Genomic DNA, 12,933 nt, shown 5'->3' on the forward strand with positions numbered 1-12,933 from the left:
GCAAGCTGAATAGACCGAACGACCAATGTCGTGTTCAAATAGTACATATTATTTTCGAGATTCAGAAATGATGATGCCACTGCTGGAGGTAACTCCACGCTCGTGTGTAAAGCATTCCCTGAGGGATTGTTGAGTGTGTAACTTTATAGGTGAAGCGTGGGGAGTCTGACCAACTTTGATGGAAGTATTCTAAACATGCTGAAAACTATTTTTCTTTAGGGCCGGTGGACAAAGAAGTATAACAGTGAGTATAGTGTCCCAGAAAGCTCCCTCCCCCCACGCCAGGTGTCTCACGGAGGCGGGAGTTGATGCAGGATCATTTCTTCAGTCTGCAAGCACAGACAAGTTCAAGGTGTTGACTCCTTCTGTGGAGCCCTTGTGTCATTCTTTAGGCCAAAGGGAATCCACGCAGATAGCCGGAACATACACAATGTTTTCCTCACATTCTTCGGCTGTCACGGCCTTTTCATCACCCTAGAGCTGGTCTCCACAGCTTCCAGAAGATCTGTTCAGTCTTTCACTCACTCACCCACCAAACATTTATTCTATTACTTTTTTTTTAAGTTTATTTATTTGAGAGACAGGGAGAAAGAATCCTGAGCAGGCTCCATGTTGTCAGCCCAGAGCCCGACTCAGGGCTCACAGTTTGTGAGATCATGACCTGAGCTGAAATCAAGAGTCGGATGCTTAACCAACTGAGCCACCCAGACGCTCCTGTTTTTTGTTTTCTAAGGCACCGCAAATTAGAGGCTGGCCAAAAGGATGAAGCACGGATTGGAACTTAGAGTTTGCCAGAACGGTGCTTTGGAAACTTTTTCCTGTCATGACACACATAGAGAAATCATACAATTTTGGGGCGCCTGGGTGGCTCAGTCGGTGGAGCGTCCGACTTCGGCTCAGGTCACGATCTCACAGTTCATGAGTTGGAGCCCCGCGTCGGGCTCTGTGCTGACAGCTCGGAGCCTGGAGCCTGCTTCGGATTCTGTGTCTCCCTCTCTCTCTGCCCCTCCCCTGCTCACGCTCTCTCTGTCTCTCAAAAATAAATAAATGTAAAAATAAAAAATAAATTAAAAAGAAAAGTTTGGGGGGGAACATTTAGCTGGTAAATAATACCAAATGTTTTAATGCTAACATAAACGTATTACGAAATGGAATGACACACACACATTTGCAAGATCAAGCATGAAACTGCCAAGAGACGTTGTGCTGGATGGAGCGTTGCCTTGAGCTGTCCCCCCAAGCCCAGCGGAAATGCGAATGAGCTCTCTCTCCTGCCCTAAGTAATGGAGATACGTGGATCGCGGAGCGAGGATTTCACTTTTTTTCCTGATCCCAGTTCCTATACTTGAAAACTGAGAATTTTAAGGGTTTTAAGAGTTCCAGAGACAGTGGTTTGAGCACGGGCTTCAGCAGAACATTGGCATGTGGGGATGAGGGTCGTGGGAGAGAACCTTCCGGGCGAGGAGATGGCATGAGCAAAGGACTGGAGGCAAGAAAGTGAGGGCTGTGTAAGGTGAACAGTGGCTCGAGAGCCAAGTACTGGAAGATGCACGAAGGGAAACAGAATTTAAAAAGTGGATTGCGAGGCACCAGGGTGGCTCAGTCGGTTAAGTGTCCGACTTCGGCTCAGGTCACGATCTCACGGCTCATGGGTTCGAGCCCCGCTTCGGGCTCTGTGCTGACAGCTCGGAGCCTGGAGCCTGCTTCTGATGCTGTGTCTCCCTCTCTCTGAGCCCCTCCTCCGCTCACGCTCTCTCTCTCTCTCGCTCTCTCTTCTCTCAAAAAGAAACATTATAAAAAAAAAAGTGGATTGGCTTCAGGAAGCGTTATCTGGTGGGAGAGTGGAGACACCAAGTGGAAAGCTGTAGCTGGCACCACAGTAACAACAGAGGGAGCCAGTGGGGGTCTTGTAAGCAGGGAACCACCAGGACTGAGCAAAGCATTGGGCAGAGAGCAGGATCAAGAAGGAGGTGGAAAGTTGCTGAGCCACAGGCCACCTGAGGTGCCATCAGACCATCCAGGTGGGGAGTCAGAAAATGGGCAACTGGGGGGCGCCCCCCGGGTGGTTCAGTCGGTTGAGCATCTGACTTCGGCTCAGGTCATGATCTCGCGGTCTGTGAGTTCGAGCCCCGCGTCGGGCTTTGTGCTGACAGCTCGGAGCCTGGAGCGCGTTTTGGATTCTGTGTTTCCCTCTCTCTGCCCCTCCCCCACTCATGCTCTGTCTCTCTCTGTCTCAGAAGTAAATAAACATTAAAAAAAAAAATTAAAAAAAAAAAAAAAGAAAGAAAACGATACAGCCAGGACAAACACTATGGGAGAAATGGTGGTAGAATCTGTCCATAGGGGTGGTAAGGGAGGGTCGCTTTTTTTTCTGGAAAACGGCAGGGACCTGTTCTGCAGCCCTCTTGCGACACTGAACACCCAGGACTGACCATTAGGAAACTTTGCCCCCATCGTGCAGAGTGGAGGCTGGGCGGTGTGGGTTTAAGGCGTGACGTACATGTAAAGGTTACCATTGAAAATTTTTTCTTTTTAACATTTATTCATTTTTGAGAGACACAGAGAGAGTATGAGCAGGGGAGGGGCAGAGAGGGAGGGAGACACGGAATCTGAGGCAGGCTCCAGGCTCCAAGCTGTCAGCGCACAGCCGGACGCGGGGCTTGAACTCACGACCTGAGAGATCATGACCTGAGCTGAAGTCCAACGCTCAACTGACTGAGCCATGCAGGCGCCCCATGAAGGTTACCGTTTAAAGCCAATGCGGGCCTCTTCCATTCAATTTCAACTTCCAGAGATTAAAAATGTATACCACCACCCATGGCTCACATAACTTCATGACAAGTCACTTTTTCTTTTCCTGGTGGTCCCCCCCCCCCCCCCAGAAATAAAGAGGACTGGAGATTAGGGGGCCCCCTGGCAGTGTGACCTTCACCAAGCTGGTCTCTAAGGCCTTTTTAAAAAAAGGTTATTTAGAAAGACTCTACGCCCTGGGGCTCCTGGGCGGCTCAGTTGCACAGGCCTCTTGATCTCCTCTGGCGTCCCGATCTCACAGGTCAGGTGTTCAAGCCCAGCCTGCGGATCAGCTCCGATGGTGCAGAGTCTGCTTAGGATTCGGTCTCTCCCTCTCGCTCTGGCTCTCTGCCCCTCCCCTGCGCATGCTCTCTCTCTTTCTCTCAAAATAAATAAACTTAAGAGACTCTGCTTCCCGGGAATCTTACCCCAGACATTTTGTAACACATTATTTAAAAAAATGCATTTCCAATTTCTCTTCCTTAGAGAAAGTTTTCTTTCCCCCCTTTAATTCTTTCTGCTTTTAAAAAAGATTACTCTGAAAGGGAGAAGCAGGCGCCAAGGGCTTGCTTTTGCGGGGCGCAGACCCCAGGGACAGTGCGGTGGCCGCGGGGTGGGGGCGGGGGCGTCCCCCGGGGCCCGGTTCTATTTACCGAGGGAGCCGGAGGCCGAAGTCCGGAGAGGGGGCGGGGAGAGCGCGGCCCCTCGCCCGCCCTTGATCCCCAGGCCGCGGCCCTTTGAGCACAGTCGGCCGTTCGGGCCGCTGCGGGGACCGGCGGGTGACATGCTGCGGCGGCTGGCGTCCCGCTGCGCCCGGAGCCTGGGGGCCCGCGGGGGCGCGCGTCCTGCCGCGGGGCTCCGCCACTTGGGCCCCAGCCCCCGCCGCCGGGCCTCCGATGCTCCCCGGAACCAGCCCCCCAGCTCCGAGGTCGTGGCCCGGCCGGTGGGCGTCTGCTCCATGATGCGGCTGCCGCTGCAGGCCTCCCCCCAGGGGCTGGACGCCGCCTTCGTCGGGGTGCCCCTGGACATTGGGACCTCCAACCGGCCGGGGGCGAGGTAAGGCCCGCAGGACTGGGGGACACGTGGCCGGACCACCTGAGGCCACTGGGCGCGAAAGCCCCACGGACGGCGCCTCCCTTCAGCCAGGGTGGGGGTGGAAGCTGGTGCCGGCTCCAGAACGCCCCTAATCCACTGACAGACGTTGGTTTCCCCCCTCCCTCATCACACAATGCCGATGGCACCTGATCTAGATGGCACCCGATCAAGAATTGCTCAAATACGAGGCTTTTATTTTTTTTAAGGTTAAAAAAATATATATTAGCTTTTAAATTCTTAATTTTTTTAAACATTTACTCATTTTTGAGAGAGAACGGGAGACAGAGCATGAGTGGGGAAGGGACAGACACACACACACACACACACACACACACACACAGAATCAGAAGCAGGCTCCAGGCCCTGAGCTGTCAGCACAGAGCCCCACGCGGGGCTCGAACTCACGACCGCCAGATCATGACCTGAGCCAAAGTCCGACGTTTAACAGACTGAGCCAACCAGGCGCCCCTAAAAATTATTTTTAAATAACCTCTACACCCAGCGTGGGGCTGGAATTTACAACCCCAAGATAAGGGTGGTAAACTCTATCGACTGAGCCAGGCAGGCGCCCCAAGGCATTTTTTCCCTAAGATCATGGCAGAGGAAGTGAAGTCTGTTTTCCTAAATAGTGAGCATCAGCTATGTCTGATTGGGCTCAGCCACTTTACAGATGTAAATACTGTATAGACGAATAATCTGAAGTAGAAATGCCACCATTTATTAAATGTCTACTGAATGCAAGACGCTTTGCATAGATGACCTCGCTTCATTCCTATAACATCCAGGAAGGTAAATATTTTACAGATTAGGAAACTGAGGCTCACGGAGATGAAGAAGTTATCTAATGCCAATTAGTAAATTGGTGATGGGTGGGCTTCCAAGTCTGTGCCTTTAATCTCTTTAGTATACAGACTGGGTTTTAGTGATTCTCAATCAGGGATGATTTTGACCCCAGGGGACATTTGGTGGTGTCCTTGGAGGACTTTTTGGTTATCACAACTTGCTCCTGGCATCTAATCGGTTACAGACCAGGGGAACTATCCCACAATGTACCGCACGGCCCCCCCACATCAAAGATTCATCCAGCCCCAAATATCAGCAGTGCAGAGGCTGAGAAACCCCGGCCGAGGTAGGACCTCTGACCTTTCAGGGATGGCTCACAGGATGATTCTTCCTCCTCCAGATTTGGACCCCGGCGGATCAGGGAAGAATCCGTGATGCTTCGGACAACCAACCCTAGCACGGGGGCCCTCCCCTTCCAGTCCCTCTCGGTTGCAGATCTAGGTGATGTGAATGTCAATCTTTACAACCTTCAGGACAGCTGCCGTCTAATTCGAGAGGCCTATCAGAAAATCGTAGCAGCTGGCTGTATTCCTCTGACCTTGGGTAATAACATCTACCAGGGCAAGTGCAGTTCTCTGCACGGAGGGTTTATTTGTCACGGGCAAGCCGCGGTGAATATGGAGACGGTATAGGAAAGAGAATTTGTAATCCTTTTTGTTTGTTTGTTTATTTTGAGTGGGGGAGGGGTGGAGAGAGAGGGAGAGAGAGAATCCCAAGCAGGCTCCATACTCAGTGCGGAACCTGATGCTGGGCTGGATCCCACGACCGCGAGATCGTGACCTGAGCCGACCTGAGCCACGATCGAGTTCGACGCTCGACCAACTAACCCACCCAGGCGCCCCTCTAATTAATGTTTCTTCTCCCCTGGGGAGAGGATATTTACATTTTTGGACTGGTACGATTGACAGGGATGGACTAGGGTGAGGCAAACGAGGCATTCACTTTAATGTTTATTTATTTTTGAGAGAGAGACAGACAGACAGAGCGTGAGCAGGGGAGGGGCAGAGGGAGAGGGAGACAGAATCCAAAGCAGGCTCCAGGCTCTAAGCTGTCAGCACACAGGCAAGGCATTTGCTTTAGTGCAAAATTTAAGGGGGGAGGGGGGGGGAGGTGCCAAAAAGTCAACAATAAATATGACTGACTTTTCCCTTTTGCCTGAGGCTCCCATAGGGCTCAGAATAGCAGTGTTACTGATCCTATCTTTCTTTAAAATTTATCATGGATTTTTTTGGGGGGTACTGATTTTGAATTTTAAAAGTATTACATTAAAATAGTATTTATCTTAATTACTGAGGTTTTTTGTTTTGTTTTGTTTTGTTTTTTGTGTCCCTTAAATTTTGCATCCCAGCAAGTGCCTCTATGCACCTCACCTTTGTCACCTCCCTCCTCCATTCCAGGCCCCGGGGAAGGCTCACAACAGGGACTCAATTGTGACTTCCTATTTCAAGAACCTGCTTTTATATGACTTTGAGAGAGAGGTGCGAAGGGGCATTTTCCTCCAAGTCAGGGTCTCTGTCCACCTACGGAGCAGTTTTCCTCTCATCCCTCCACCCCTCCCACCCTTCCATTTCTCTTTCTCTTCCAGTTCACAAAGAGTTAAAATGACACAGATCTTTTTCCAAATATCCAAATGTATTTTTGCCAAAAGCGTGGGCCCAGCCTGCAGAACATCGTGCGTGGTGTGGAGTGTGGTTTCTGGAGGGACACGGTTTGAAATCTCAGCTTTACCTCTCCCTGGCTCCTCCTGCGTCATTTCCTCACCTGTGAAATGGGAATCATGGCACCTACCTCACTGTGTTGTGTGAGGGCCACATAATGAAAGCGCACATAAAGTGCCCCGCATCCTGACTGGCATATTTTGAGCTTCTGTAAATGTGGCTACTGTTGTTTTTAATGGTCATCCATCGTAATACTTCTTTACTGAGCTGGCCAGTGCAGTGCCCATTAGCCACATGTGGTTATTGAAACTGAAACTAATTTTCAGTTGGTTTAGTGGCTGACTCTCAATTTCGGTTCAGGGCATGATCTCCCGGTTCGTGAGTTCGAGCCCCGCATCGGGCTCTGCACTGACCGTAAGGAGCCTGCTTGGGATTCTCCCTCTCTCCCTCTCTCCCTGCCCCTTCCCTGCTCGTGCTGTTTTTTCCTCCCAAAATAAATACACTTTAAAAAATTAAATTAAATTAAATTAAAATAAAATTAAAATTAAAATTAAATAAAATTAAATACAATTATTTAAAATAAAAGAAAAAATTCAGCTCCTCCGTGGCATGAGCTACATTCCAGTGGCCACATGTGGGGAGTGGCCACCACGGTGGCCAGTGCAGCTAGAGAACATGCCCATCATTGCAGAAAGAAAGCTCTACTGGACAGAGCTGTTCCAGACATCTTACCTGTAAGCTTTAATTTGTTTCCTCTTTTTAAATTTTATTTATTTGTTTTGAGAGAGAGAGAGCCAACAGGGGCAGAGAGAGGGAGGGAGAGAGAGAATCCCAAGCAGGCTCCACGCTGTCAGCAGAGAGCTCGACGCGGGGCTCGATCCCATGCACCGTGAGATCATGACCCACGTGGGGCTCGATCCCACGCACCGTGAGATCATGACCGGAGCCAAAGTCGGGTGCTTAACCAACTGAGCCACCCAGGTGCCCGTTTCCTCTTTTGGATGACAATGTAATCCCGAGTATCCCGTGGCCATTTTCCCACCACTGAACGAGATCTCATTTTAGCTGAGTATGTTATAGTTCTTCAGTCCAATCAAAAGGGTGGCACCGTTGGGCGATTTGAGGATTGCTCTGTAAAATACACGGTCCCCGCCCCCCCCATCTTATCCACATGTCAGATGTTTTCTTTTTCCTCTTTGCAGGTGGAGATCACACAATCACATATCCTATATTGCAAGCGATGGCCAAAAAGTAAGTCCCAGGCGTCTGGTTCCACACAGGGTTTCAAACTTCAGGGGCTAGGGAATGAGTTGTTTGCGACTCCCTGGCATTGAGTGACCTCTGCTGGCTCAGGTTATTTGGGGTGATAGGAAATTCCCGGCTGAGTTGCTTCTGTGGATCAAAATTCAGGTCGGGCGAGCTCCAGGTGTCTCTGTCAGTCACCAGCTGGGAGCCAAGACGATTTATTTTTAACACTTCTGGCCACCCTGGCTTGCCCTACATCGGCTCTGGTGAACGCATGCTCAGCCTGTGCCTCTGTTTTGGGAAGATGAGCCCCTCGTGAAATATACAACCCCAGTTAACTTCAGTTTCTGTTTTGCTTCAAAGGCCAAATGCACAATGATGTTGCTTGCCGGGGAGGGGCCCCGTTTCTTCCCGAAAGGGCCCCTTCCCCAGAGAACGAGAAAATGGATATTCTAGTAATGGAAGCCTACCAGGGACGAACTAACTTTGGTTAATTAGCTTGAAGAAGAGGCAGAAGGGCCAAGGCGGTGGCGGCTCCAGTATCCATATGAGGGAAGGACATGTGGGCAGCCTTCTGGTTGGTGGTGGGTGGGCTCAAGTCTTTTCTGGAGGCTGGGCTTGCCCAGCATCGATTTAGACGATAAGTTTCTTTGGGGCGGCCGGCAGGGTTGATGGAGATTATGGAGAGGGAGCTGGGTTTGAACCTGCTTCTTGGTTGTAGAAAGGCTCTGATTAGTTCAGCCGAGCTCACCTGAGCCCCCATCCTTCCCTCTCATCCTCCTGGGCCTCTCCGTCTCCAAGTGAAGAAAATTCGTGGTGCTAGGTAGTGGGTGGGTAAGCTTCAGTACCTGTCTGTTCTCTGCCTGCCTTTCTCTCAGTTTATCGCTCTGAGATGCTAAACGATTTGCAGACGGAAACCAGTTGCAAGGCCGGTAACTGATGGCAGGTCTCCGCTCCGTGGCCATGAACTGTGAAGTTTGGAAGTTCGGTGGCCTAGGGGGTGGCTGTGCTCAGGCCCCAGGAGGAGGTCTGGCCTCTGAGCTGTGTGTTGTCATCAGGCATGGCCCCGTGGGGCTGCTGCACGTGGATGCCCACACAGACACGGCTGACAAGGCCCTAGGAGAGAAGGTCTATCATGGGACGCCCTTCCGCCGGTGCGTGGACGAGGGACTCCTGGACTGTAAGCGTGTGGTGCAGATCGGCATCCGGGGCTCTGCCATGACCCTGGATCCCTACAGATACAGCTGGAGCCAGGTGACAAACCAAACGCCCCTCCCTCTGTCCCCAGTCTGCAAAGTGCCCTTCTGTCCGGTGCCCCCTCAGTGGTAGCTGTAGATTCAACAGGGGCTTCAGTGACCAAATTCGGAAAACGGGACGGAAGGCCGAGTGTCCATCGAGAGGGTCACGTGGAGCCGAGAGGAGCGAGGCTGTTAGTTCGTGAGGCAAAGGAGGCCTCTCGTCGCTGGGGTGGGGAGGCGGGCGGAAACACACCCATCCCTGGGCCATCGCTGGCTTGGAAAAGAGCCGGGAGGCCCAAAGCCAAGGCGAGCGGCCACCTTTTCAGTTCTTGTCCTCTTCCCCACCGGGCAGAGTGGCTCCTAGGTGGACACGTGTGACAAGATCCCAACAGGAAAGACCCAAGTCCCCTGCTTTCAGAGTGTGCCAAGGCTAGTCTTGGAGGAGGTGCTACCACGAGCTGACCCGAGTTTCTCCCTCCCGTCCTAGCCAAGCTGCTCTCTGATCCCGTCCCCCTGGGGCAGCTTCGACTTCCTACCTGCTTCTTCACCAGCTGTCGTTCCTCCCTTCCTCACCAGTCAAATTGGGACGACCGTTCCGTCCTCGTGAAGACTGGGGGTCACGTGTGAAGCGTCCACAAGCACTTGGCGTGGGGTTGGCACAGGAGAAATGCCCCGTAAATGCTGCCATGCGGAAGCCTCGACCTCCTGCTCTTTACTTCCTGCCTCCTCAGGGCTTCCGGCTGGTCCTGGCTGAAGACTGCTGGATGAAGTCCCTGGTTCCTCTGATGGGGGAAGTGAGGCAGCAGATGGGAGGCAAACCCATGTACATCAGCTTTGACATTGACGGCTTGGATCCCGCCTATGCCCCGGGGACAGGGACGCCCGAAATTGCTGGTCTCACCCCTAGTCAGGTAAGGAGGTTTCACCAGTGATAGTTCCTGGGGGTGAGGATTCTTAGCCAGCGCCCCCCCCCCCCCCCGCCACACCCCCGCCCCCCACTTTCCTGGAACGTGTAGTGAGTCTTCAGGATCAGGATAGGATTTTAAAAGCAGAGCACTTGGGCTTTTACTCTGCTCAGGGCTGACCACAGGTTGAACACTCTTCTGGCCTGAGGAGTGGACTGATTTTGGCAAAGGCCCTCATTTCTTCTCTGGGACATAACTGTCTGTTATTTGAGCTTTGTGCCTCTGATCACCTGTAGTTGGTTCTTGGGGACAGTTTGCAGCATCCCCTCTTAAAAACACTGAACTTATCTTTTGGGGGTTAAATTTAAAAAGTGCTCACTATGGGACTACCTACCAAGGTAGTTCAAGAGTTTTAGAAACATCCAAATAAAGCTCTCTCTTTTCCTTTTTTGAGAGAGAGAGAGAGAGAGCGAGTGCACATGAGCAGGGAGGGGCAGAGGGAGAGGGAGAGAGAATCTCAAGCAGGTGACGTGCCCAGTGTGGACCCTGACGTGCGGACCCTCATGATTGTGAGATCATGGCCAGAGCCAAAATCAAGAGTTGGATGTTCAACCAACTGAGCCACCCAGGTGGCCCCCAAATAGAGATCTCTTAAGGTGTGCTGAGTATAAATTAATGCAGGAGGCAGAATTGGAGTGTGGTTATAACTGGAAGGTAAGCTGCAGGAGGGTAGGGCTTTTATTTTACCAGTCCACCCCTCAGTCTAGAACAGTGCCTGACTTAAAGGGTAGGAACTCAAAGGCACTTGAGTAAATAAATGAAGGCCACTTACACCTATCAGTGATCTTATCTCCTCTAAGAAAGGGGCATGTTAGCAACTACCTCTTCCGAGCCATTCTCCATCAGTTCCCCTCGGAGAGATTTCTAAGACACAATGCTCATTCCTCGGTTTATCATTCTTCTGGGCTTTTCACCGGCACAATGGAAGCTCTTTGAGATGACGTGAGTTCTTCCTACCATCTCCCCTCACTTATCTTGTCTTCTGGCCACATCCAACTACTGGTATTTCTTTCCATCTTGGGGTCTTTGTGTGTGTCTTTCTGCCCAGGCTGCCCTATCCCTAATCTGCTTGGTCAATTCCTTGAACTAAGTGTTTCCACCTTGGGGAGGGCTTCCCCCAGCTCTTTGGGTGGTTTTTGTATTATACTTTGCTACACTTGTGTTTTTTGTTTTTTAAAGTAATCTCTGCACCCAACACGGGGCTCGAACTCACAACCCTGAGATCAAGAGCTGCATGCTCTACTGACCGAGCCAGCCAGGGACCCCTACGCTTGCTTTTCTTGCAGCCTTTCATGCATGACATTGAAATGACTGGTTTGCTTGTGTCCATCATCACACGATGGACCCCCTCGGGAGCAGGGGCTGTGTGTTGGCCGTTTGTGTCTACATGATGCCCAGCAGTGTGCCTGGCAGTCGATAAACGTTTATCGAGCGGAAGCAACAGCTCCAAGTCCAAGGGTGGGCATGCATTGGGAGAGATCCACTGAGATCTCTGTAGTTGCTTTTCCCGGTCAATGGTGACTGCTGTGGACAACTCAGGCTTGGTCTTGGACAGGCGCTGGAAATCATCCGGGGTTGTCAAGGCCTGAACGTGGTGGGCTGTGATCTTGTGGAAGTGTCACCGCCTTATGATCCTTCTGGTGAGTAAGCGACAGTACTGTGATCCGTAAGCAGCTGCGAGTTTAAATTCTATTAATCTGCTTAAGAAGTAGAAGATGGCTGCGTCCTTTTGTATAACTTGGGAACCTGCCGCGCGTGTTCTGCGGTGAAGAAAATAAACCTATTGCTCCACACCTTACAGACGTGAGCTAATTAACTCGAACACACACCCCTGGGAGGTAGGTGGCTCTTACTAGCTTGCCCTCCCGTCAGCAGAAGGAAAACCAGCCTGCAGGAACAGTGATAAGGTAATTGGTAGTGGGATAGCACAGCCCCCCCTCCTCCTTTGCTGTCTCATGGAGAAGTGAATTGCCACGGCCTAAGTGATGTTTATGAATATTAAAAAAGTGGGCAGTTAGCTGGTTTAGGAGAGATATTCAAAGCAGAGGCCGCCCCAACAATTTCAATTTAGAGAACTTACAGACTGAGGCCTGTTAGCTTCGGAGGAGGGTAGGTGATAAATACAATACACACCATTATTATAGGCTTTCCTTTGGGGTGGGAATCTGTTTGTAAACAAAGAGCCTTCTGGTTCAGGGGAAAGCGTGTCCACAGGGTGGCTGGGCAGAAGAGGGAATCTGGAGGGCAGCACAAAGGCAAGCGAGAGGCTCGGCCCGCTGGCTCGGTGTTCACCTTTGGTTTTTTATCTTTGTAGGAAACACGGCCCTCCTGGCGGCTAACCTGCTGTTTGAGATGCTGTGTGTGCTCCCCAAAGTGACAGTCGTCTGAACCTCGTGCTCTTCCTGATAAATCAGCAGCTTGTGTCGATGACAGGTTCTCAGGAATTTATGTGCAAGAGGCCTGAGTACTCAAGTTTATGCCAGTAAAACCTTCTGCTAGAGTGTCACTGGAGGCTGTAAAATCAGGGCATTCAGTAGAAGTCTGATCCAACAGCTAATATTTTTAAGGAGTCTGACTTAAAGAGAAGCACGTGTGTTGTTACAAGGGACAGAGTTTAGGATTATCTAAAAACTGGAGAAATGAAATAAAAAAAAAAAAAAAACCCATAGGACAGAATCCCGTATAAACATCTCCTATGTCTCCAGTTTCTCTTCCTTTACACTATGGCTCCTCCTGAGGAACTCAGGCCTGCGCTTGGGTTTTAGGCCATTTGTGAACATAAACAAATAGTTTGAAAGTAACATGCAGACTCTCACAAAGAAACTGCCCACCCAACAGCCCAGGAGGGCGCATGGAATGTCTTTTCAACCAGACAGCGGGTGGCCTCCAAAGTGCCCCTGGTGACACTTCCTTAACCTACTCCCTGCCTCAGTTTCGCATCATCTGCTCTTTGCGCTGGCCCACCCTCTAGGGTAGCAGCTCCTGAGATCTGCACTGAAGATTCAGGCATGTGTTTGAGTTACACGCAAATTCAATTTTGTTGAGAATGGGTCCACGATCAAATCCTCCTCTTCCTGATGCAAGGGCGACCCGTAATCG

The 12,933-nt window shown here is 51.0% G+C and overlaps 1 protein-coding gene across 1 annotated transcript; it reads left to right on the forward strand.

Annotated features, from left to right (window-relative positions):
- Positions 1-3,227: 3,227 nt before the first annotated feature.
- AGMAT (agmatinase) lies at positions 3,228-12,866 on the forward strand. The gene is made up of 7 exons (XM_047869580.1): positions 3,228-3,846; positions 5,069-5,271; positions 7,589-7,637; positions 8,690-8,885; positions 9,601-9,780; positions 11,390-11,474; positions 12,149-12,866. Exons 1-7 carry the CDS (start codon positions 3,575-3,577, stop codon positions 12,220-12,222), a joined length of 1,059 nt encoding a protein of 352 aa, XP_047725536.1. The 5' UTR covers positions 3,228-3,574; the 3' UTR covers positions 12,223-12,866.
- The last annotated feature ends 67 nt before the right edge of the window (positions 12,867-12,933 follow it).

This window comes from Prionailurus viverrinus, chromosome C1, assembly GCF_022837055.1.
Source record: "Prionailurus viverrinus isolate Anna chromosome C1, UM_Priviv_1.0, whole genome shotgun sequence".
Lineage (NCBI taxonomy): Eukaryota > Metazoa > Chordata > Mammalia > Carnivora > Felidae > Prionailurus > Prionailurus viverrinus.